This window comes from Sceloporus occidentalis, unplaced genomic scaffold, assembly GCF_023333645.1.
Source record: "Sceloporus occidentalis isolate IW3139 unplaced genomic scaffold, rSceOcc1.0.p SCAF_10, whole genome shotgun sequence".
NCBI classification, from domain to species: Eukaryota; Metazoa; Chordata; class Lepidosauria; order Squamata; family Phrynosomatidae; genus Sceloporus; species Sceloporus occidentalis.
In genome coordinates, this window is record NW_028316990.1 from 6,016,260 (window position 1) to 6,039,827 (window position 23,568).

The 23,568-nt window shown below is 40.0% G+C and overlaps 1 protein-coding gene across 1 annotated transcript; it reads right to left on the bottom strand.

The window, feature by feature from the left end:
• Nucleotides 1-2,129: 2,129 nt before the first annotated feature.
• Nucleotides 2,130-21,451, bottom strand: LOC149305764 (malonyl-CoA decarboxylase, mitochondrial-like). Its single transcript, XM_089539537.1, has 5 exons — nucleotides 20,826-21,451; nucleotides 11,753-11,865; nucleotides 11,252-11,408; nucleotides 10,812-10,961; nucleotides 2,130-3,956 (listed from the first exon to the last, which is right to left on the bottom strand). The coding sequence occupies exons 1-5, from the start codon at nucleotides 21,408-21,410 to the stop codon at nucleotides 3,423-3,425; spliced, it is 1,539 nt and encodes a 512-aa protein (XP_089395663.1). The 5' UTR covers nucleotides 21,411-21,451; the 3' UTR covers nucleotides 2,130-3,422.
• Between the last annotated feature and the right edge of the window lie 2,117 nt (nucleotides 21,452-23,568).

Consider the following 23,568-nt stretch of genomic DNA (forward strand, 5'->3'; position numbering starts at 1 on the left):
ATATTTTGGATTTCAACTCCTATCAACAATATTCAACATAGCCAATGGCAAGGGACTGTGGAAACTACAACCCCAAATATCTGACAAAGAATTTGACACTAGAAGCACCTACACTTTAAATGGAATCTCTAGCCTTTAATCTAGACTTCAGACAGCTGTTGCTAAATGGACCAATTATCTGAGAGTCATAAAAAACAACCTCATATGTACTTAACCCAGATTGGAAAATATAGAGGTATATGTAATTCTAAGTACACATATATCCAAAGGTTAATTTGATATAGGACTTGATTTATTTTCCCTTGCCCTGGAATATAAGAAGTAATGTTAATGCCAGTTAGGCAAGGCAATCGTGCAAGCATACGCATACAGATAAAACTATGCAGTTTTTAGCTTGGTCAGTTACTAGATGAGACTGCCTCAGTCAAATAAATATAGATTTAATTTCTATCCACACTTGAGGTGTGGTGGCCAGGCCTTCATCTTTTTAAGCTTTCCAAATACAAATAGTGATCCCCTATCATTTTATTTACATTTCATGAAGTACATTAAAGTTGTGCACTTGCTGTTAAACTGAGCTTTAAGACAAGACTCTTCCTACTAACCCTTTGCTGAGACAACAAAAGAGGCCATACTTTACATGGTGAGAGTGAATGAATCCATAAAGTTGTTCTAATTCCAGATCTGTACAGACAACACATTCATTCCACCACCAGTTATTCTTGGCCCATTTAGTTGGAATAGAACTCTTCACATTTTATGAAGTGTGCAAGGAATTTAATTCAACAACCATCCCATTACAAAGACTATTTAACAGACCCAGAGGGGCTCTTTCATTTTGTCAAGTATATATCCCAAAACAGTGAAGTGCAAAAGAAGCTGCATCTGTGACCACAATAGGAAATAAGATCAAAAGGCTCTGTGGATGGTGCCCATTACAATTATTTTCAAGTTCAGACATCGAACCAAAAATGGGGTTTTAATAGCTTGTCATAGTTGTGTGCCTTCAAGTAGTTTCCAACTTATGGCAACCCTAAGGAAGAGCTATCATGGGGATTTTCTGACAAGATTTGTTCAGAGGTTTACCATTGCCTTACCATGAGAGCATGGTGAGACCAAGGTCACGCAGTAGGTTTCATGGCCAAACTGGGAAATGAACCCTAGTCTCCAGAGTCTTAGTGAAATACTCAGCTATGTTTAAGAGTACAGTAAACATAGCCATTTCCTCCCTAGGCCTGGATCCAGCAAGGGTAATATGCAGCTGCAACTTCTGGTTGTGCCAAGAGTTAGACATTTTTGTTGCTCACGCAATACGTTTTTGCCATCCAAACAGTAAAGACAAACAACTCTGGGTAGAGAAAATGGTGGCCACTCTACATCTACTCTCCAATAAAGGTTGGATCTCTCCAAAGCTTCTTACTGCCCCAAAGTGCTGTTACTGTTGTTTTGGGGGGAGGCTATTTTAATACTGATATGCTGTTATTGTTCCTTTTATTCAATTCTAAATTATCATATACTGTCCTGGCTGTTAAATAAAACCTTCAGAACTGCTTCTAAGACCACTCCTTACAGAGCTCCAGGTGGTCTTGTTACGAGATAGGGAAACATTATAGTGCCGTTCTGGAGCTTCACAGCAGGTTGTGTACATTTTGTTTTGTTGCCTCTGGCCAAGAGACTCAGAAGCTGACAAAACTGCTATCTTGACATGTGCTGTACTGCCTTCTGGCATACCCTATGATAACTTTCCAAGCTGAGCAAAGGGACTCTCTTAATTTCACATCAACAATGCTGTCCAGATTTACTGGCAATCTCCATGAAGAACGGCTAGTAATTTCTTTGCAACTAACTGCCTAGCAAACAAATAGCAATACTTGTTGAACAATGTTAGGCGGCCTGCTTACATAGCACTGGTGCGCAAGAACTCTTTCAAAAGAAGGAAAAAAAGCAATCACCGAACTTCTCTACTACTGCCAGGCCAGCTGGTGTGTAAAAATTACTTTATGCCAAGGATAATTTAGAGGGAACATGAATTTCTTTTTAAATCATTCCATGAACTCCTCTAAAAGGGAAGCTGAACTGTTTATTAATGCAGCCAATAGTGATCCAACTCAAAAGCCCACCCCATTGATAGCAAAACTCATCTGGTGTGATTTGTATCTAGCCAAAAGGACCCAATTTATGATATCAGGCAGGTTTAGAGGATCTCAAAATTTGCAGGACTATAAAAAATATCTTTAGGAAATGCCTGTGGGAAAAAATGCCCCCCTCCAAAGCACACAAAATAGTCCCCAAAAGACTACATATCTAGTAGTCTGGAATGGTGGCTGTTGGGAACGATTGGGAAGAAAACTCCTTTTTCATTACATTTGAATATGGCTGAGACATGTTCTGAAACACATTCTGTATTTTCTTACTTCTCTCCTCTTACTTCTTCCTGTGAGGTGAGCAAGTCCATCCAATGATCTGCGGGGTAATGGAAAGCTATACAACAAAATCAACGTTCTCTGCAGGAAACACAAGTTGAGACTTAATTGAGAGGTAACTGCACCATACACAAGAGAAAAGGCTTACATGTATGGCAAACCATATATTTTAATATAGCTTAGGGTTTTTTCAGAATTTAAACTTGAAGTTTAATTAATATATCGTCATGTATGTTTAAAAACCTGTAAACATTAGAAAGCCTTTTGCAATCAGTTCTTTCCTCTTGAGTTTCTGAACTGCCAATTTCACTTGTGAAATAATAAAACCGGAGCTACTGTAAAGCTGCAGGCACTTCATTCCACACATCTGCCATCTGGAGAGCACTTGAGATGGAGCCAAAGTACACAAACGCACACACATGAAGGTGTTTCAAAGCTCCATCCAAGCAAAGCAATAACTCGGTGGTGGCATTTTGTGCTGTGCTGAAGCGGATGGCCTGATCAAAGAATTCAGCAAAAAACAGTGGGGAAAAGGTGTGTAAAACAAACCTTATTGAGAAATGCCGGGGATGTTGCTTTGTTTGCACATTCAGACAAAAAGTCTTTCCTCACTTGTCCCTTTTATCCAGTAACTCTCGTATTGATCTACTACTCCCTTTAATGTGTTCGGACACTCAGGTGTTCAGAAGCTCTTTTGAAGATGAGGATTAAACAAGACTATTGATTTGGTGAGCAAGGCCAGGGACAACACACAGTTCGTAGGAGTCATCCCTGGCTCGCCACTTCACTAAGGAGAATTGGCCCAGCCTTTTCTGTTTGCTGTAAATATTATGATCTCTCCTTCTCCTGGCAGAGAATGCCAAGGCAACAAGAACAGCCCAACAATTCAAAAGTGGGTTCTGATGGGACAAAAATGTACTGGTTTACCTTTGCATAAGCACCCCAAGTTCCTCATTTTGCTAAAACAGACATTTTTCTCCTTCAAGCTGCCACATGTATTTAAAGTTTGCTATTTTGCTGAAACTGAGAGACCAAGGAGAGGACCTGCTCCGAGGCCTTGATCTGCTTCATTCCAAGGTACGCGGCACTGTTGCTAGTCGTGTCCTCCAAGAAGTAGCGATAGTTGACCATCATGCCACAGGAGGCAGTGATGCCACGGGGACTCGTGTCAGCCATCCAGTTCAGACGCCACAATGTCGCGCCATTCTGAAGGTGGAAGTTTGCCACGGGGTTAAGCGCATAGCCACGGTGCTTCTCCCCATACAGATACCAAGCACATAGCCTCATAAGCGGCTGCTGTAAGACTCGGACCAGTCTTTCTGACCTCACCCACTCATTGTTTGTTAACAGGCGTTTTAGAATTTCAACAGCTGGGTCCCCCGTGACCTCGGCGATTTCTTGATATTCAGGATCTGTGAAAGGACTGCTTCTACCTATTTCCTTGGACTGTGAGGAAAGGAGTCCAACAAGCCATTTAGTGAATCCTGGAATGGGAGACAGTGTAGAGAAGACTTTGATCTGGGGGAATTCTATCTTCATTTTTTCCATCAGAGTGGGGGGCAAGAAAAGAAAGAGAAAGTCAAATTGAGTTCAGCTAGAAAAGGACTACTACAACAACAACGTGAAAAATGACAAAAATTCATTAGAACATATTTTATAAAATCAAGCAAGGACAAAGGGGTTTGAAACAAAACTTGTACTAGTGAACAAGACTTTACTATAAATACAAGCTGTTATGTAAGTTTTATATCCTTTTCATAACTACATTTCAGAGCACATTTGAAAGACATGCCTACCCAGGTAGGAAAACATTTAGGCTTAGATTCCCTTGTTTCTCATTTTTGCCTAATGAAATAAATATCCTCTGTGCAACTTATCAAGCTTTCAAGATTCAGAAGCTAAAGTAGTAAATTAAACTCCCAGCAGGGTAGTTTCCGAACCGTAAAACCATGATCAACCATTCTTACAGATAATAGATGCAACTCCAAGGATTTGGGGATAGCAAATTTTCATCAGGCTCTTGGAAAATAGAGGTAACTGATACAAGTGTGTTCAGAGAACCAAAAAGCCCCCCAAAATCTTCTGGGCAGTGAGAATTTTGGGAACTGAGAAAAAATCATGCCACTTAAGCCTCAAGAAGCAACCTGTGGTGCCTCTTGCAAAGACAGCGTTCTTTCTTTCCACAGCTTCTTGGTTGCAAACGTACAGAAAAGTATTTTACAATAAATTCACAGAGTAGCTTTCATCTTGCAAATTGAGCTTCAAATGTGAGAAAGGCAGTGGAAATGTATTTGGTAGAGAGAGTTGCAACTTCTTTCATTTAGCATGTATTATGTGTCCAGAAGCTTAGAGGCATGTGGGAAATGCTAGAACCATTTTTAAGAATAAACCTATCTGGGTCCTGCCCAAGTAACTTCTAAAGGAAAGCAAGCAGCATTCAAGTGTTCACAATAATGAAACTTGTAGCATCCTACTGAGTCAAGAAAGGCTTTTTGCTGTCATTTAATTAGCAGGCAAAGACTTTTCTATCCCAACAGGCTTATGAATACTGACTACTTTTCAATAAAGGACTTTTAATAAGGTGCCATAATTTTTAACTGCTTTTGATTTTCTAACACATGTTTAATGCTACTGACAGTTTAACTGGATTTAATGATAATTTTGTGTTTGTATGGATGCTGTATCCATTTTAAATTGTCAGTTACCTTGAGTCTTGGTTCTAGGAAGAAAAATGAGATATAAATAAAATGAAGGGACAGATGAAAGACACAAGCAATTTGGGTCTCATAAATTGGAAAAAGTATCTGAACAGCTATCACCTGCATGGCAGCAGTGGTAAAGTCCATGCTGGACACAGATCATTTCCTTCTTCTGAAAAGGACCTAGCAAAAGCCATGATGTCGACTAACACAGCTCTGCCATATTTACCTACCAAAGCTTAAAGCCACAGTGGGAGACCCAAAATATTGTTTTCTATCTACAACAGACAACATTTGTGATTGCCTTCTTGGAAAAGGATGCTTGAGTACGTATTTTCATGCCAACCCAGAACCAAAATTAAATGAATAACCAATTGCTCCCTCTCACACATAAATATGCACCTATACATGGACACTCATTTATTTTAAAAGTGCAGCCAAATAAGGAAACTAAGTGAAATGGAGATGGAACTCTTGTAGGCTCAGTATCAGAATTCCCTTCTAAGCCAGAACAAAAATAAACTAATCAGCTTCTCTCACTGACAAAGGAAAAGGGACATCTGACACACACAAAAATGGTGAAAGAAATGCCAAGGTCCCCATCATTTCATGGACTGTGCAGAAAAGAGGCCATCTGCCTAGTCTATCCATCTACCAACCTTCAGAAGACATCCTCAGCATGTCTAGCTTTCATCCAGCAGAAGGTCCTGCTGACCAAAGACTCAGTGCTGCTCCATTTTGTGGTGGCCTGACTTCTAGTGTTTTTGCCTGTCACACATATTGCTTGTAGAACCTAATGTGACTTTTAAAATATCCTACTTCTATTTGCCAAACCAAAAGAGAGAGAGAGAGAGAGAGACTTGGTAGAATTTATTAGGGGAAAACCTGCTGATAGAGGGCAGGAGGGAGGAGCATGAGGAGAGATGAGGGAACAGAATAAAAAAGCAATCATGTGCTTCTTTTTTATTTTAAGGAATGACAAGACAAATTGGCAAAACAATCCAGTTTTTGTAGTATCTCATATCTGATGAATGGCTAAGTTTAGAAGCTTATCTTATGTGGCTAGTTCCTGAAGAAAATAATAAATAGATGCAGTAAAGCATGGCCATTTATGCTCCTGCTAAATTGATGTGCTACTTTCCAGGGTTGCTGGTAGAGATCCGTTAATGTTTATTTCCTTGTCAGAAGCTCACACACCATTAAGAAGCAGATGCTAGTTTTATTTTGTTGCTGCTTTCTGCAGAAGGCTGCAGATTCCTTTCTATTATCGGTGACTCATCTAAAACAGTGGTGCATTACATTAGCCATGCCAAAGAAAAAAGAAAGCAATGCCCCCATTTCTCACATAACCCTCCCCCAAAATGGACGAACAAAACAGAAATGAAGCCAATACTGCAAAGTTTTCCTTAGTGTTACAGATTAAGGCAGCAATCACCAAGAGCTCTGCTAGAGAAAAAACTCTTCCTTAAAATAAACTTCCCAGCTATTTCTACCTGCACACTGCAAAGATTAGTATGCAGTATGTTCAAGATTAAAATTTATTGTGGCATAAGCTTTCATAGGATAGAGCCCACTTTGTCAGATGCACTGCAAAGTTTTTAGCTCATTTCTACTGATGTCTGGGAAAGGAAAGAGAACCAAGATTTGTGGCCTACTGTCACACACAAAAGCATTTTCAGAAATGACGGCATGCTCCCAGTGTTGGGCATTGTGATTTAACAGCATGCCTTGTTAATAGGTAATGCTTTGCAGCTACTTTTATGAACAGTGACAGCCAAGATATGGTATCTGAAGCTACAGTGGCATTTACATGCAGAAGTGTCACACTGGGTTAAGCAAAGGCAAACGCAGACAGAAGAAATAAGAAGTTTTTTACTGAACTACTGCCAAGACTGTAAAAAAATACAGTGCCTGGGTAACCCTATCTATCTTTCACCTTAAGCAGATGTCTATTACTGTATTTTAAGGGCTGCACAAAAGGCTCTGTTTAAAAATAAATGAAATGTTTTGTATGATCACTAGTGTAGAGCTTATTCTATGTTAACAACACTGGACATCTGTATGAAAAGGAATATACTTTCTTGTCTGGTACAGTCTTTCTTCAAGCCTCCTCCAAAACTACTTAGCAAGGAAAAATTCTAAAAAACGCAGTGTATAAACACAAATGTGTATGTATTTTGGGGCTGCAACGTGTTAAGATTTTGAGTTATGAGTCACCAATCATCTATCTAAATAGGCAAAGACAGGGAGTTTATCAAATACAGACATGAGTCCCGGTTCTCAGAAAAGAGTGGGATACAAATAATAATAATAATAATAATAATAATAATAATAATGGCAAGGAGCCCTGGTGGCGCAGTGGTTAAATGCCTGTACTGCAGCCATTCACTCGAAACCACAAGGTTGCGAGTTCAAGACCAGCAAAAGGGCCCAAGCTCGACTCAGGCTTGCATCCTTCCGAGGTCGCTAAAATGAGTACCCAGACTGTTGGGGGCAAATTAGCTTACTTGCTAATTAGCTTACTTGCTGTTCACCGCTATGATCTTTGGAATAGCGGTATATAAATAAAACAAATTATTATTATTATTAATTCCTGAAGAAGCAAAGGGGCAAGATACTTGTCTCTAACTCACCTCTTATTCAGCATTCTTATTAAGGGTTAATTTGCAAGGGAAGTCTGGTTGCAATCCTGATTAAACTTGGCATCTATAGATGACACTGTGCTTTTATCATTATCAATTATTGTTCTTAAGTGCTTTACATTCTTAGGGCAATGAAGAATTATCTTTCAAGTATTCTAAGACTAAGGTTCTAATTTTCAGCAGGAGGAAAACCAAGCATAAATGGTAAATTAGTGGCTTTCAAATTAAACAGGTTAACCATTATAGTTATTTGGGTATCACCTTTCACTCAAGTAGACCATGGAAAGCCCAAACAATTCGTGCCATTACAAATGCTCAGAGAATACTTCAGCTCCCCTTTCCCTGTTTTATACTAAAAATGGCCAATTTATTCCAGCAGCCATTCAAGTCTTTACTGACAAGAAATCAGCACAGATGTTGTATTGTCAGTTATGTGACTACAGCAATTTTGCACCTTTTGTTGTTGTAGAGGCATCATTTTTGAGAGCCTTGTTAGGAATACCAACATGCATTTGCAATATTATCCTGAGGCTAGAGACAGGGCAAATCACAATAGAGGATTGCATAAAAAATATTAGATAAAATTGATGTCTTTCCAGTGCATTTGGCCCCTTTGACACTGATTTACCCTTTCAGTCTAAATGGAAAGTGACTCTGTCCACAAAGTTGCAAAATCATGATTCCTCTGTTAGTGCTTTTCTGGCCATGGGATACATGAACACTAGAAAACTGTTGTCCAGCGAACCAAGGACACTGCGTTACAAAATCATTGAACTACAGTGGTACTTCACCCCCGATATAGAAAGTATAGGGGGATATTAAAATCCCAAACTATATGTCGTATCTATCAAATAGTAAATATAGAAGAGTTTTTACATTAGCTAGGCATAATGTTTTCCATGTTGTTAGAAGGAAAGTTTTGTAATATCTTTATCCAAAAGTGTTTATGTTCTTGCAACACAGGTGTATTGAAAGTGTCAAGAATGTACTATTCACTGTACTTTCTTTTTGATTTGCATCTTGACATTATTACGCCACGTCTCCAGGAAAATCCAGGGAGTGCTAACACATTTTCTGTGGATTACCTATTGTCAGATCTGAAGGTTACACACAAAGTGGCATCTGCCATTACTTGTAGGAAATTGATTATAACTAGAAAATAGTTGGAACAGTAATGCACTGGGCTTTTTCTTTTAAATGCTATACTGGATATGTTGGTATGTAAGTAGATACAGGCATGTGTATTTAAATTGCTTTAGCTCTGTCCTTTTGCTGCATATCACTATATAAAGTACTGTTGTCTGGAAAATTGTACTGGTCTTTGACCATGATAAATTTTTGCATCATGACAATTTGTAGTACTGAAGTCCATTAAAATAACTTCTTCTAGCGCTTTCTCTCATGCTTTCTCTTCTTAAGTAGTCTCCTGACTGATAACAAAATTGCATACAGCTGAAGAACTCTAATAGTTAACATTTACACCTCTGCATTTCAAAGACTTAAAACATGCCTCCTTACATTCTGACATATCCACAACTGCAATAATTTAACATGTTCTTTTCTTAGGAAATTAAAAGTCACAGAAGCTTGAAATTAAGTGATTTGGAATTAATCAAATAGATGAGCAAAAACAAAGCAAATAATGATATATCTTATTTTCCCTACATTGTTTATTCCCCAGAGGATAGTTGAGATCCAGCCATGAGAAATGTATTACAACACATTAATATCTACGGGAATGAACCACAGTAAATGGAGCAGTAACAAGTAATTTAGTCTGGCATTTAAATGAGCAGGTTGCACTTTTAATAAAGAAAATTCTTAAGTGTCTGATTTAAACTAAAGTTAAGGCATACCTTGCTCACAAAATGAATTTCTCCTTGGACTTATACCAAAGGGGAAAACTCACAAAACATTTAGTCTAGGTGTTTCTGAGAGGAAACTTGATTCACACAATGGCAGGTGCAGTGGAAAGGTCACAGGGGGATTTTTCACATCCAATATGCATATGTTGTAAGTGATTTCACAACAGGACTCCTGGGTAGCACATTATTATGCCCCAGAACACAATTTTTCAGGATAGGCTACTTAAAATCGTACCACACTGAAGATGTTTTGAAATGTCACATACATAAGATGAAAGAAAAGTCACCTTGTGGCTTTTTCCCTGCATGAATCGGTGCTAAGTAGTCTCCGAACAGGAGGAACTCAACAAAAGCTTTGGAAGCTACTGCTTTCTTTAAAAAAAAAAAGCATCCTTTCATATAAAGGTTCTGGGAGATTTGTTTTCGAAGGCTTTCTAAAAGCTTCATGAAAAATGTTATTTTTCTTTCTATGCAAAAGCATTCAACAGTAAAATCTTATCTCGCTAATAAGCTATAGTTATATATTAGGTTTATCACCTCATTTGTAGTCAACTAGCCCATACTTGCATGCTTCTGAATTTTGTTCTCTCTTCGTCAATTCCCTCCTCAGGGGAAATGGGGAAGGAGGGGCATTTTTCTTATAAACCACTAAAATTATCTAACTCTGCTTAAGTAAGAGCTAAAATTAGCTACGAATTTCAGCAGCTGCTAAGAAATTAGTGGATGTAAAACCCTAGCTGACAAGTAATGAACTGGTGGACCAAGAGAATCTGTACTGATTTTCTTTACAAAAATCAATTCAACTGAAGCCAAGAGATAATTTTAGATGTAAAAATGCCCTTAGGCACTGTCCAGTGAACAAGTTGAATACTGACTCCTCAACACAGGCCTTTTGAATAACCTTAGAAGGCAGGTCCCATGCATATCGAATTTTTGGTATATCATAGGGTTGGGAAAGATTCCTGACATGAATAGCACTGCTGCTAGCCAGTATAAAAACACTGAGTAAGACAGAATAACCTGGCTTTGGTGTTCTTATACTTGAAATGCAATAACCTGTTGCATTTCAAGTATAGGAACTCCAAGAACTATGTCAAATTTCTATTCAATTAGAATACTTACATTGTACGTTGTTTTAAATACTTTAAGTGAATAGTAAGCAATAGTAACTTTTCTACATACCTGCAGTTCCTTAACAACTCGCTTGATAAGGTATGTCCCTAGCTCCACACCTTGAAGGCCTTGTTGAGTCAAACTGATTGAATAGAAAATTGCAGTGGTGATTTTGTTCATATCCTCCTCTTCTAAAGAAGGAATTTCTTTCACAATGGCCTACAGAAAAATTGGCATGATTAGAAACAGCTTCACATTCCCCAACCAAACGTATCCAACACAGGCCACAGTCTTGTAAATTGACTTATTTATTCTGCATACATAGCTGGGCTTTTACTCATTTTCAATTGAGCCATAACCCTCCAAATACTATGCACAACATGGTGGTGTTTCCAAAGCAGGTTACAATACTGTACTGGAGGTAGCTGACACTAAAGAGAAACATAGAAGTTAGTACGTCTATGACAGTGGAGTAAGCAGTGACTACAAGTAAATTCAATTAACTATACCTGGATGCTGCTGGAAATCTCGTCTGTAAGTGCAACATGCAAAACAATCAATGGCTCTCCTGGTATTGCACAATGGGCAAAGTAGTAGCACCTTCTGTAAGAACCAACTCGGCGCTTCATATCCATCCAATTTCTAACAGGATGTACAGCTTCACTACTAAAAACAAAATGGGGGGAAATTACATTTAAACATACTGTGCATCAGTGATGTCCAAACTTTGGCCTCTGAGGTGTTCTGGACTTCAACTCCCAGAAGCCCCAGCCAGCCTGGCCAGCAGTCAGGAATTCTGAAGTCCAAACATCTGGAGGTCCAAAGTTTGGGACACACTGTTGTACAGACATCTGGTTACTCTTTCATATTAAGCTTCTTTCCTTCCCATATTTTGTTATCAAAACATCAATGCAATCTTGAATTTGCACATATACCCACAGATGACCCCAGAACTGCTTGAACTAAAATAAAACACACACACACAACTCTTAATAATTCTTGGCACTTACTCACTAATCTTCTGAAGTATTTCACAAGGTGACTGCCACGTAACTCGTTCCAAGTTTAGAAAGCCCAAGGAAAACCATTCCGACAGCATGTTCTTTAGCACTCCATTCATTTCCTAGAAACAGAGTAAGAGGAAAACTGCATCTCACCAATTCAGCAGCAGCAGCATAAGCAGATACTATTGTGACTACAAGAAGCATTTGTTTTCCATTTGCACAACAGTAAGTCCCACCCAAGCCCATGGGTCTTAATCATAGGATAAGTGTCTACAGAATTTCACTGGGTCCCTTATGATAATCAATATACATTATGAAGTTAAACCTTCCACCTCTTCCCTTTTTATTTCAAGTATTACTATACCATTTTCCAACCACTCCCAAAGCACTCCATGCTAAAATCACACATTCAACCTTTAAAATGCCCAGCAACAATTAGTAGAGTTTAAGCCACAGATTAAAAAGTTCAAAGCTCAAGTAATATAGAGTCTGGTACCTAGTACATAAGCAGACAGGAGACAGATGAGCTTGTCTGGCAAGAGAGCTCCATGTAACTGAGTGCCACTGCTGAACAGATCTTTTTTCAGATTACTACCTGCCTCATTTCAGATAGCAGATACAATACAAATTCTAAGTGCTTTCTCTCAACTGGATTTAGCTTCAAGTTCACATTCTGCGGCTTGCTCCTGTTAGTAACACTGTCATTGTTAACTGCCATCAAATCAATTTCAACTTGTGACCTTATGAATGAAACCTCCAATTCTCCCTACCATCAACTCAGCTCTTGCAGATTCAGGGCTGTGGCTTCCATGAGTGAGTCTACCCATCTGGAATGCAGTATTCCTGTTTTCCCTACTGCCTTCTATCCTGCCAAGCATTACTGTCTTTTCTAGTACTGTACAGTATATACTCATGTATAAGCCTAGAAATGTAGGTTACAAAACTGACTCAAAAAACCTGAGTCAACGTATACATGGGTCAATGTAAGTATTGTACTTTAACTCTCTTTTCTTAAAGAACCATCCCCTGATGAAAGGCAAGAGTGTAATCTTTCTTGGAAGCACTGACCCCGCTCTACTCTCTCATCCATCCAGCCTTTAGTATGAGCACAAACAGTTATGCCTGCTGGAATTTTCTTTTTTTTAACATTGTTTTCCTTTGCTTAATTCATTACATCCTTTGTTACATGACCCTAAGTTTTACCCTTGACCCAATGGTTTGTCAGCCATGCACCCTGGCCATCACAAACGTTCTGATGTGTTACTATTGAGTACAGGAACTGGGTAACATAATTCCCCTAGGAGAGATTACGCTATGCTGAAGCAATGTAGAATTGGCCTACACACACACACACACACACAATACACACACACACACACACACACACACACACACACATCTCCCAGAGCATTATGGCAGATGCATAGCATGAATCATTAAATGTAATGCAACATAACCATCTTTAAGGCTGTTCATATCTTACATAATGGCCCTTCCACAAAGGGAAAAAAAGGGGCAAGGACAATTCAGTCTCTATGCTAGTACTTCTCAAGTGCTGCTCTGGGAGTTTTCTAACCCATTGCAGCCACCATCTGCTAATGTGCTCTGCTGTGCCATTTAAAGGCAATGCAGGATCAAGCAAAATTATAGCTCCCACTTGCCACATGTGTGGAATACGGAGGTGGCAGGAAGATGATGAAGAGATACTGCAGAGATCTTAGCCCTGTCCGTGCTGATAAAATCTCATCATATGATATAGGACCTTGGCAAATATTTTTGTAATTGCCTCTGGCATAATATTTTTCCCCCTCCTACTATAGCAAAGGATGTGAACTGAATTAGAAGTTAAAACCCCCATACAAAGTGCCTACGTACAGAAATTAAGGCACCAATGAGAACTGTGGCAAGTGACAGCTGCTAGAAGTGATCACTCTTGCCAAAGTCAGATGGAGAACCATTGCTCTATAGGGATATCGGCTGCTAAGAGTTTACCATCAATGAAGTTCAACCCCTTGACGAAAGGGTTTTTTTTGTTTTAAAAAGCAGCTCTTCTGTCTGCTTTGGTACCTGAATTTGCTGCAATTTATGGCTAGACTGTGACTGAGCTCAGGAGCATTTCCTACTGCAGCCAGTTAGTGGCTTTCCAAAGACTCCCCTGGAGTTTAATTCTCTGGCACTGCATTGCTGTTTCTAGTAGATAGATTAAACCAAACTTGTTTGAGAAGGGGAGAGAGAATAATTATAACAGAAAAATGCAAAATAGTGGAGATACATCAGTGACCTCAGGCCAAAGCTGAACAGTGCAGGCTTACAGTCTTTCATGATTTTACAGTTAATATTTCCTTCCTTGTTCTATAATTAGGTTGCCAGCAATAGAAATATTATGCTTAACATTCTTTGAAACCATATAAAAGTGGCTGAACTAAGTGTTTGTAAATTGATTAGGGGGGGAAAGATAAAAAGAAACCATTTTTATGTTCATCTGACATTGATCTCAGTTTAAACAAATAGATACACCAAGGCTTTTTTTGTTTTTGTTACAGAAAGCAACAATTCAACCAGGAGGCCTTCAGCTGATGAGACTTTTGAATCAGTAAACTTCCACAGGACATCCTCCTCCACTTGCAGCTTTATTGGAAAAGGAACAGAGCATATTAACATTTTCATGAACTGTGATCTCAAAATAATCTCAGCAAAGCACAGAAATCTGCCATAGTGCTCTTACAAGAATAAAAACTGGAGTCCTTAAAGGCATACATCAGAGAGAGTTCTCTCAGCCAAGGTAATTACTTCCAAAAGTCCAAAATGAAAGCTTTTATATCATAAAACAACATTTTATCCTTTAATACACTGCACTGCTGGATTAGTACATTGGCTCCAAGAATAATATATACCGCAGACATTTCATTCTACAGTAATCCAGCCATGGCATTAATTGCATTAGCTCTTTCTCCTACAAAAGAAGACTCCTCACTCAAACAAAAATCAGGGCTTGTGGCAGATTCTAAAAATTCCATTCACAGAATAATACAGGTTTCGCTCCTTAATTTCTACAGTATTCTGTTCACACCAAGAAGGATATTGCCACCTAATTGTTGTTAATCTTTCCAGTACCAACACCACCGTTTTTAGAACTGATAAAGTTATGAAAACTCACAGTTGGAGCAGTCCTTTCTGTATATGAACGGCAGCTGGAACGCCACAAGTGGCACATCACCCTAACCCCCACCCCGCAAATGCCACCTCATTGACATCTATCTTGCAAAAGAAAGAACAGGTCCTCCACACGTTTCTCAAGAAGCAAAATTTCAGTAGAATGGCCACTGAAGAAACAACAAAGTCATGATGGCTTACTGTTAGCAGTTCTTAGTCTGCTAACAGTAAGATATGTAATAAGCCTAGACATAAAAGAAAAGCCAGAAGGACACATAATCATAAGATGTTGGAAATGTTTTTATACCTTTTGGGAGGTATGAGTGTCCCTTCCTGCAGCCTCTCTCCATAAGTGAAGATTATATGCCATCTTGCCTTCTGGCCTAGTCTTTATGCAGAAAACAAGAAAGCTAAATCTGGTAACATTTGACGTCTTCTAGTCTCAGGAAAGTCTTAATGGATATCCCCAAACATGCATAGGTTATAATGAATAATAATAATACATTTTTAATTTATATTTCCCTGCCTCTCCCTGTGGATCTTCTGGATAGATGTAAAACTAAATGAGCACTTTTGATAATCAGAACTTTGAATTCCTAATTTTCAAGGTACTCTTTGAGGTCAACTATCCACCTTGTTGGAACATACAGAAAAGCAACATCTCATCTTGACTAAGGGCCCATACAGACAGGCCAAAATAAAGCGGCTTCAGGTCACTTTGGAGTATGCTGTTTAAATGATGCATGTGTCCTAAGAGGCTGGAAGCTGCACCAAAGTCATGCTTCAGTCCTAAGGACTGGAGCGCAGCTTCTGGCCTCTTAAGATGTGTGCGTCATTTAAACAGCATACCTCCAAAGTGACCCGAAGCAGCTTTATTTTGGCTTGTCTCTATGGGCCCAAAGTTCTCTTTTACTTAAACTTCTTGTTATATGGCCTCAAGTCAATTCTGTCTGATAATGACTTTATCCTAGGATTTTCTTGGTAAGATATATTCAGATGAGGTTTGACTCTGCTGTCCTCTTGCGATGAAAGAGTTTGCCTTGACCAAGGCCACCATGTCTAGTAGGGATTTTGAACCATTGTCTCCCAAACACTCAAACTACTATACAACACCGATTCTTCTTAAACACCTTTCATGAATTTCCACAATCCATTAATAAATAAATCATAAAGCCCAGTAGCTGATTACTGGTGTTGAGATCTGCTTTTTTCCCCCTTAAAGAAGCAGTCTTTTTCTTCTGTCCACATGGTTTACAATTGTTTTGACCACAGAGATGCTTAAAGCATTATAGACGATGAGACTTTAAAAGGAGCTCTGGGGCACATCACGCCTTGAAAGAAAAGCAAAAATCTCCTTGGCACTTAAAAATAGATTGTCCTCTATGCTACCAACGCACATTTTTCATACTCCCAGGGAAATTCTTTTTACCGTAACATCTAGAGCTGAACTTTTGCCGGTAGACATGCCCGAATAGAAGTGCTCCAGCTAGGTCACAGGTATCTATCATCTTCCACAAATACAGCAGGAAGACATTTACTGTTTCTTAGCAACTAGTCACTAAGGAGGCTAGTCATTTTCTCTGGGCCATTGCTCTTGATCCTGGCGAATGCTTAACCTTGGAATACTAACCTTGAATACAAATTTGTCCATATTTTGAGGGATGTGCCTCCTCTGAAAATGTAAAACCCGCCATCCACTGTTTGCATAATGCAGCGTTCAGTTTTTCTGTGGAGGTGCACAGAGCTGTAGGAATAGGTTAGTTCCATTGCTGCTTAGGACAATTGGCTCATTATGGAGAGAGTTTAAATGACCTCAGTCTCAGAGTCATGCGAGTGAGGCCAGCAAAATGAAGGCCACAAATCATGTCTAAAAACATAGAGTTCAGTCATATCCCAACAGTCCTTGTATCCTTGATGGGCAAACCAATCGTATTTATGACTGCAATATACTCAGCCATGCATTACTTAGAAGTAGCACCATCAGGGGGGAAAAAGAGCAAATACATGTTCCAAGTGGAAACTACTGCTGCTGACTGTCTCATCCGATAAGACTCAGATTACAGTGAAATTCTCAAAACAGGGCAATGCAATAGTCCTAACTCATTTTTCCCCATTTACTATCCTACCTTGACCGTACAGAAACATAAGAGTATCGTATTTGTGTGCAGATGAAACTTAGCAAGATTACCCCAAAAGGTTCAAGGAGGACAACCTATTCCCCTGGCGCATGTGGCAGGACAGTTAAGCTACACTTGAGTTAACATTCAAGCACAGGGAAGGACAATTTTCCCCCATCCCAATGGCCACATACGATACTGACCATGATATTAACCTCACATGGTCAAGGGGGCACAGTCATGACAGTGAAGATGGTAATGCCTCTCCCATTGCATAAGCAGTGCCAAACATTTGCTGCGCATCTGATCAAGTGGAAATTCTCCAGTTTCACATGCCACTTGGAAATGACTGCCCTTCCCACCGCCATGGACTAAAGATAGCAGGTTACATGATGACGCTTCTAGAGATTCAGATTTGCAATGCCACGCTAACATGTGTGCAGTGTGATATTTTAAGATTACATTTCAGGGTTACACAGTTTGCTCCCGCCAAACTTCAACTACTCAGATAGGAAAAGATGTTTAAATTCTAACACTTATGGCATGGTGGTTGGGCAACTAGGAAGCACCCACACAAGGCAGGCCCAGAAAAGGCGTTCTTTTCTGCATAGCCGAGTGGTTCTCAACCTTCCTAATGCTGCAACCCTTTAATACAGTTCCTCATGTTGTGGTGACCCCAACCATAAAAGTGTGGTGTCTCGGTTCCTAAAACCATTGGAAATATGTGCTTTCCGATGGTCTCAAGTGAGCCCTGTGAAAGGGCTGTTTGATCCCCAAAGGGCTGAGAACCGCTGGCATAGGCAAACATTCAGAAAGCAGCATCTACACTGAAGCAAATGAAGGTATCAGGTCTGCAGACAAATGGAAATAAAGCACTATGTGCTTTGGTGTCAGAGCCAACTATTAAGATGACTGTGATGTTTTTCCCCCAGCCATGGAAATCAGAGTTCACTTCCAATGCAAGAATCAAAGGCCAAATAGGAACAAAGAAAGCTGTGCTATCTGACCAATATTCTTAACACCAGGCACTTGATGTTTGTAACTGTGAACAGCTGATCGTGTACAAACATAAACTGTTCTTGGTGGTGCCTAGAAAGAGAAATAGATATTTGGAGGTGTAAATAGAGGGACTGGTATGAGGGGGGGAAAGAAGATCCACTATATTTAACAAATAAAACATATTGACATTATATAAACTCCCCCTGCCAAAGTTTTGGTCAAACCCCATAAACCTCAATGGACACAAGTGCTCTAGCCTCTCATCCTGGAGCTTGTCAAAATACTACATTGGTTAAGTCAAGTATATTCTTAGCAGTGCTCTGTCGGACGTCAGCATTGTGTGCTGCTCTGATCCAGCTGAAAACAGGTTTCTGGCACTAACCCATAAACTTTGCCCTGGTAAGAGCGCCTGCCAGTACCTTTCAGAAATATCACACACGGCACATTGCCATGTGACAAAGCTGATCTCCTCTTCCTACATGAGTGTGTTCTGCTCTATTTCCAGTTTACATTCCTACAATGACCCACAGATGTTGAGAGCAAATATGTACCAGCGACTAAAGGCTCAGCCTCTGAAGCCCTTATGTACTTTTACCAGTATGTTGCAATCTACCTTACTGTCAAATATTTCACCCCACACAACCCAAAACGCTCGGCTCTACCGGAGTTCTTAATCCTCCCTCCAACACTGAATCCCAATTCCTTCACCATTCATGTGCATTTGGATCTGTAGACAGGCTGAGGTTACGTTTGGGTTCTTCGGACACACGAACAAACAGGATAAAACACAGCTGCTTGAAAACTACAATAATAAACTGGAACTGGAAGTATAAATAAATAAGTAAAAATCACAGGAAGGGTAGCTAACCCCAGGGCATGGTGACTATAAAGGAGTCTGACTGAAGTGCAACCCCCACAAAGCTAGGTTTTACTCCTTCACAGTTGGTCACTCTTTTTAAGGGCCTCCTTTACTCATGCTTTTAACAGCAGCAGAAGATGCAAGGCCAAGGAGGTAATGTTTCCCTTGGCATATTGATACATCAGGCTGTTAACTGGAGAGGAACAGAAGTGAATGAGTTCAGAAGCTAAGAAAGTGTGTAAGGCTTAGATCTCAATAGTTTCTAATGGGAGAGACCATACCATGAAAAGGAGGTGTACACCTCCAAGAGCCAACTATAGTAAGAATATTAAGATTCTTAGAGAGGTGTGCTTTCAGGTAAAAAAAGTAGTGTTTTTTTTAAATTTATGGTTCTTCCATTTTCATGGGCCCCAACGCCAACGAAATGGAGTAGCAGATTTCCCCCCTCATTTTCTAGTACAAAGTCAATACATTTTAACAGAGAACACAGAGAAACAGAGCGGTTGCCAACTGTCAAAAGGACCAGATTAGGCTGTGTCTTTTCACCCTATCTGTCCAACTTGTATGCTGAACACATTGCACTTGTCCCTCCATATTTGCTGGGTTAGGGGCACAGGACCCCCATGGATGTGGAAACACTGAAAAGAATAAAAAGACTTTGTTTTTACCTGAGAGGACACCCCTCTAGGAATCTCTAGGTCCTCCAGGGCAACTCTGTTAAGAAGGTTAAGAGGTGATACGATAGCCCTGTTTAAATATTTGAAGGGATGCCATATTGAGGAGGGAGCAAGCTTGTTTTCTGCTGCTCCAGAGACTAGGACACAATGGAGCTACAGGAAAAGAGATTCCACCTCAACATTAGGAAGAACTTGCTGAGAGTAAGGGCTGTTCAACAGTGGAACAAACTCCTTCCTCGGAGTGTAGTGGAGTCTTCTTCCTTGGAGGTCTTTAAACAGAGGCTGGATGGCCATCTGTCAATGGGGATGCTTTGACTGAGAGTTCCTGCATGGCTGAATAGGGTTTGACTGGATGGCCCTTGTGGTCTCTTCTGACTCCACGATTATATGATTCTGATTCTATGACTCTATGAACATCTGCCAGACATTGACCACAGAATTGTGCTGGAGGAGCTACAAATGCCCAGCGGAGTGTTCTCTCCTGGAACCTCTAGGTCCTTTAATGTGACTTCCAGTTAACGTTGGCCAAAGAGTTGCGCTGGAGGACCTAGATATTCCTAGAGGAAACATATTCATAAAATCCGTGAATAATCAAATTCGCAGAAGTCAAAGCTGCAAATGTGGAAAGGCAAGTGTATACAAAACTCAGGCTTAAACACAAAGGGAGGAGAGGTGAAAACAGGAGAAAGGAATAGCAATGTCCTAAGGCAGGGATGGGGGGCGTTTTAGAAACTGAGGCCCAAACAGAGAGGCCAAAATAAAGCTGCTTTGGGTCACTTTGGAGGTTTGCTGTTCAAATGATGGATGTGTCCTAAGAGTCCAGAAGCGGCGCCAAAGCCATGGTCCTGAGGACAGGAGCGCATCTTTGGCGCATCTTCTGGCCTCTCAAGAGGCGTGTGTCATTTAGACAGCGAACCTCCTGCTGGTCTCTGCCAAATAGAAAAGTGGGAATGAAATAAGTATGAAATAACAAAATAAAAATGGAAACAAAAAATAAAATATAATAATAATAATATAAAATAAAAATAATTAGATTAAAATTAAAGTGGAAATAATAAATAAACAAATAAATAATAACAGTAATAATAATAATAATAAATAAAATAAAAGTAAATAAAAAATAAAAGTGGAAATAAAAAAGTGGAAGGGAGGGAGATCACGAAGTCCTCTCAAAAGTGGAAATAAAAACATTAAAATGTAATAATAATAAATAAATAAGAATAAAATGCAATTTAAAGCAAAGCCAAGGCGGAAAGGAGGCCTGTCTCGCTGACCCTGAGGTGGGGCCCTTCGGCCTCCCTCTCGGCCAGGGCTTGGACCAGGTCCCTGCGGAGCTCCACCAGGAAGCGCAGCCCTCCTTCGTGGCGGACCAGCTGCTGGAAGAGGCCCCTGTAGCGCGGGGTGAGGCAGTGCCGGAGCCGGTCCTCGGCCTGGAGGAGGCCCTCTCCGCCGCCGCCGCCGCCGCCGCCCTTCCCTTCCTCGCCCGCCATCCTCCGCAGGACCCTGGCGCTGGCCTCGGCCACTTTCCCGTGCTCCACGCCGAAGTCCCTGGCCAGGCGGAGGAGCAGCTCTGCCCGCGGACGGACCCCTTCCAAGGCCCGGTAGTAAGCCACGAACTCCGCCCCGCGCTGCTCCAGAGCCGCCCCGGCCGGCGCCGCCACTTTCTCCCGGGCCTCGTAAGGCGGCAGCGGAGGCACCGCGCGGCGCAAGGCTTCCTCCATGGAGACTAGGCCCGAGCGGGCTTCGGTTGCTATGGAGACGCAGCTAGGCCGCAACCGGCCGGAAGTGCCAAGGGTGAGGAACCGGAAGCGCTGCTGCTGCTGCTGCGCCGCCGCCAAGCAAGAGCCTAAGCGGCGCATACTAAGCCTCGAAGGACTCTAGTCGGGTTCTTTTCTAAGGAAACTCGGGCTTGGAAAAAGAACTGAGAGAAAAGGGGAGGGCCTTCTCTGTCCCCTAAGGAAACCAAGACGCTGATTGGTTGTACGTGCCGTGCGCGTCCAATGAGAATAGAGTGTAGGCGTGGCTTGTTGAAGGCAGCCATTTTGAGTGTGGCGGCTACGACTACGTCCCCACGCTCTCCGACATCTTGGGCGTGTCAGGCCGTCGCCTACAGCTCTACTTGGAAGGCGAGGAGAAAGAAACAAAGCCACGCCCACACATTGCAAGCCACGCCCACACACGGCAAGCCACGCCCACTGGTCAGATATATAAAGGACTGCTATTTAGGCTGGTTTTATTGAGAATTTTTTTAATGGGATAATTTCAGTGATTTTTTTAAAATTTGTATAAAATTTAATTAAAAACATTTTTAAAAATTAAATAAAAATAAAAAGATAAATTCAGTGACCTGCAAATGAAAAGAGTTTGCAATTATTGCCACTAAAAATCAATTTTATCACAATTAAATAAATGCAGTTAAATAAATGTGGTTAATTTATTGCAATTAAATATAAATGCAGTTAATTTTCCTGCAATTGATTGATCAATTTTCTTGCAATTAAATAAATGCAGTTAATTTTCTTGCAATTAAATAAATCAATTGATTTTCTTGCATCTAAATAAATGCAGTTAATTTTATTGCAATTAGAGAAATACATTTAATTTTCTTACAATTAAATGCAATCAATTTTCGTGCAATTAAGTAAACACAAGCAATTTTATCGCAATTAAATAAATGCAGTTAGTTTTCTTGCAATTAAATAAATCAGTCAATTTTCGTGCAGTTAGATAAATGCCTTTAATTTTCTTGCAATTAAATCAATCAATCAATTGCAATTAAATAAATGCAGTCAATTTTCTTAGAATTAAATAAATGTAATCAATATTTTTGCAATTAAATAAATGCATGTATTTTTTAAAAAAATATCAATTCAAACAAGCAGGGAGAGGACTATATGAAATATATATATATATATATATATATAGAATCTATTGCACTGAATGGCTTATGCATTTATTTCATTCTAAGAAAATTGACTGCATTTATTTAATTGCAAGAAAATTAACTACATTTATTTAATTGCAAGAAAATTAACTACATTTATTTAATTGCAAGAAAATTAACTACATTTATTTAATTGCAAGAAAATTAACTACATTTATTTAATTGCAAGAAAATTAACTGCATTTATTTAATTGCAATTGATTGATTGATTTAATTGCAAGAAAATTAATTGCATTTATTTAATTGCAAGAAAATTAAAGGCGGAACTACACAGATTCAACCTAGACAATGAGGAAAGTGAAATAGTTAAAGTTTTCCCCTGCCTTGGGTCAAATATTAATCAAAATGTAAACTGCAATCAATAAGTCAGAAGTAGACTAAGAACAGGGAGGGCAGCCCTGAAAGAAGTGGACAAGATACTAAAGAGTAAAGATATACAACTGAGCACCAAAGTTAGACTAGTCGAAGCCATTGCATTCCCTATTACTATGTACGGCTGTGAGAGCTGGACAGCGAAGAAAGCGGATAAAGAGAAAATCAACCAGTTTGAGATGTGATGCTGGAGAAAGTGCTGAGGATACTGGCCAAAAAGACAAACTAAGGGGATCCTTGAACAGATCAAGCCAGAACTCTCCCTGGAAGCCAAGATGACTAGACTGAGGATGTCGTACTTTGGACACATCATGATAAAGAAGGACCTATTGGAAAAGACAATAATGCTAGGAAAGGTAGAACGCAACAGAAAGGAAGACCATACGACAGATGGATAGACTCTATTAGGGAGGTTACAGGTCTGAATTTGCAGGAACTAACCAGAGAAGTGGAGGACTGGGGGCTTGGAGATGTCTCATCCATAGGCAATTAACATGAAAGGCAGTTAACAGCAACATCATGAGAGGGAGTCATGTCTTCTCATGAAAGTACTGGACAGGATCCTAAAGTGTAAAGACATAACCCTGAACACTACAGCAAGGAGTGCCAAAGACACTGTATTCCCCATTGCCATGGAGCGATGCGAGAGCTGGACTTTGGGGAAAGTAGATAAGAAGAAAAGCAACTCCTTTGAGATGTGA

What these genes read in the sequence shown, in the direction of transcription:
- LOC149305764 (XM_089539537.1), bottom strand. Translation starts at nt 21,410, where the DNA reads ATGCGCCGCTTAGGCTCTTGCTTGGCGGCGGCGCAGCAGCAGCAGCAG. An exon ending in CCGAAGGGCCCCACCTCAGG is followed by an intron (nt 11,866 to 20,825) that starts GTCAGCGAGACA and finishes CTCTGTTTCTAG; the next exon opens with GAAATGAATGGAGTGCTAAA. An exon ending in ATACTTCAGAAGATTAGTGA is followed by an intron (nt 11,409 to 11,752) that starts GTAAGTGCCAAG and finishes TTTTGTTTTTAG; the next exon opens with TAGTGAAGCTGTACATCCTG.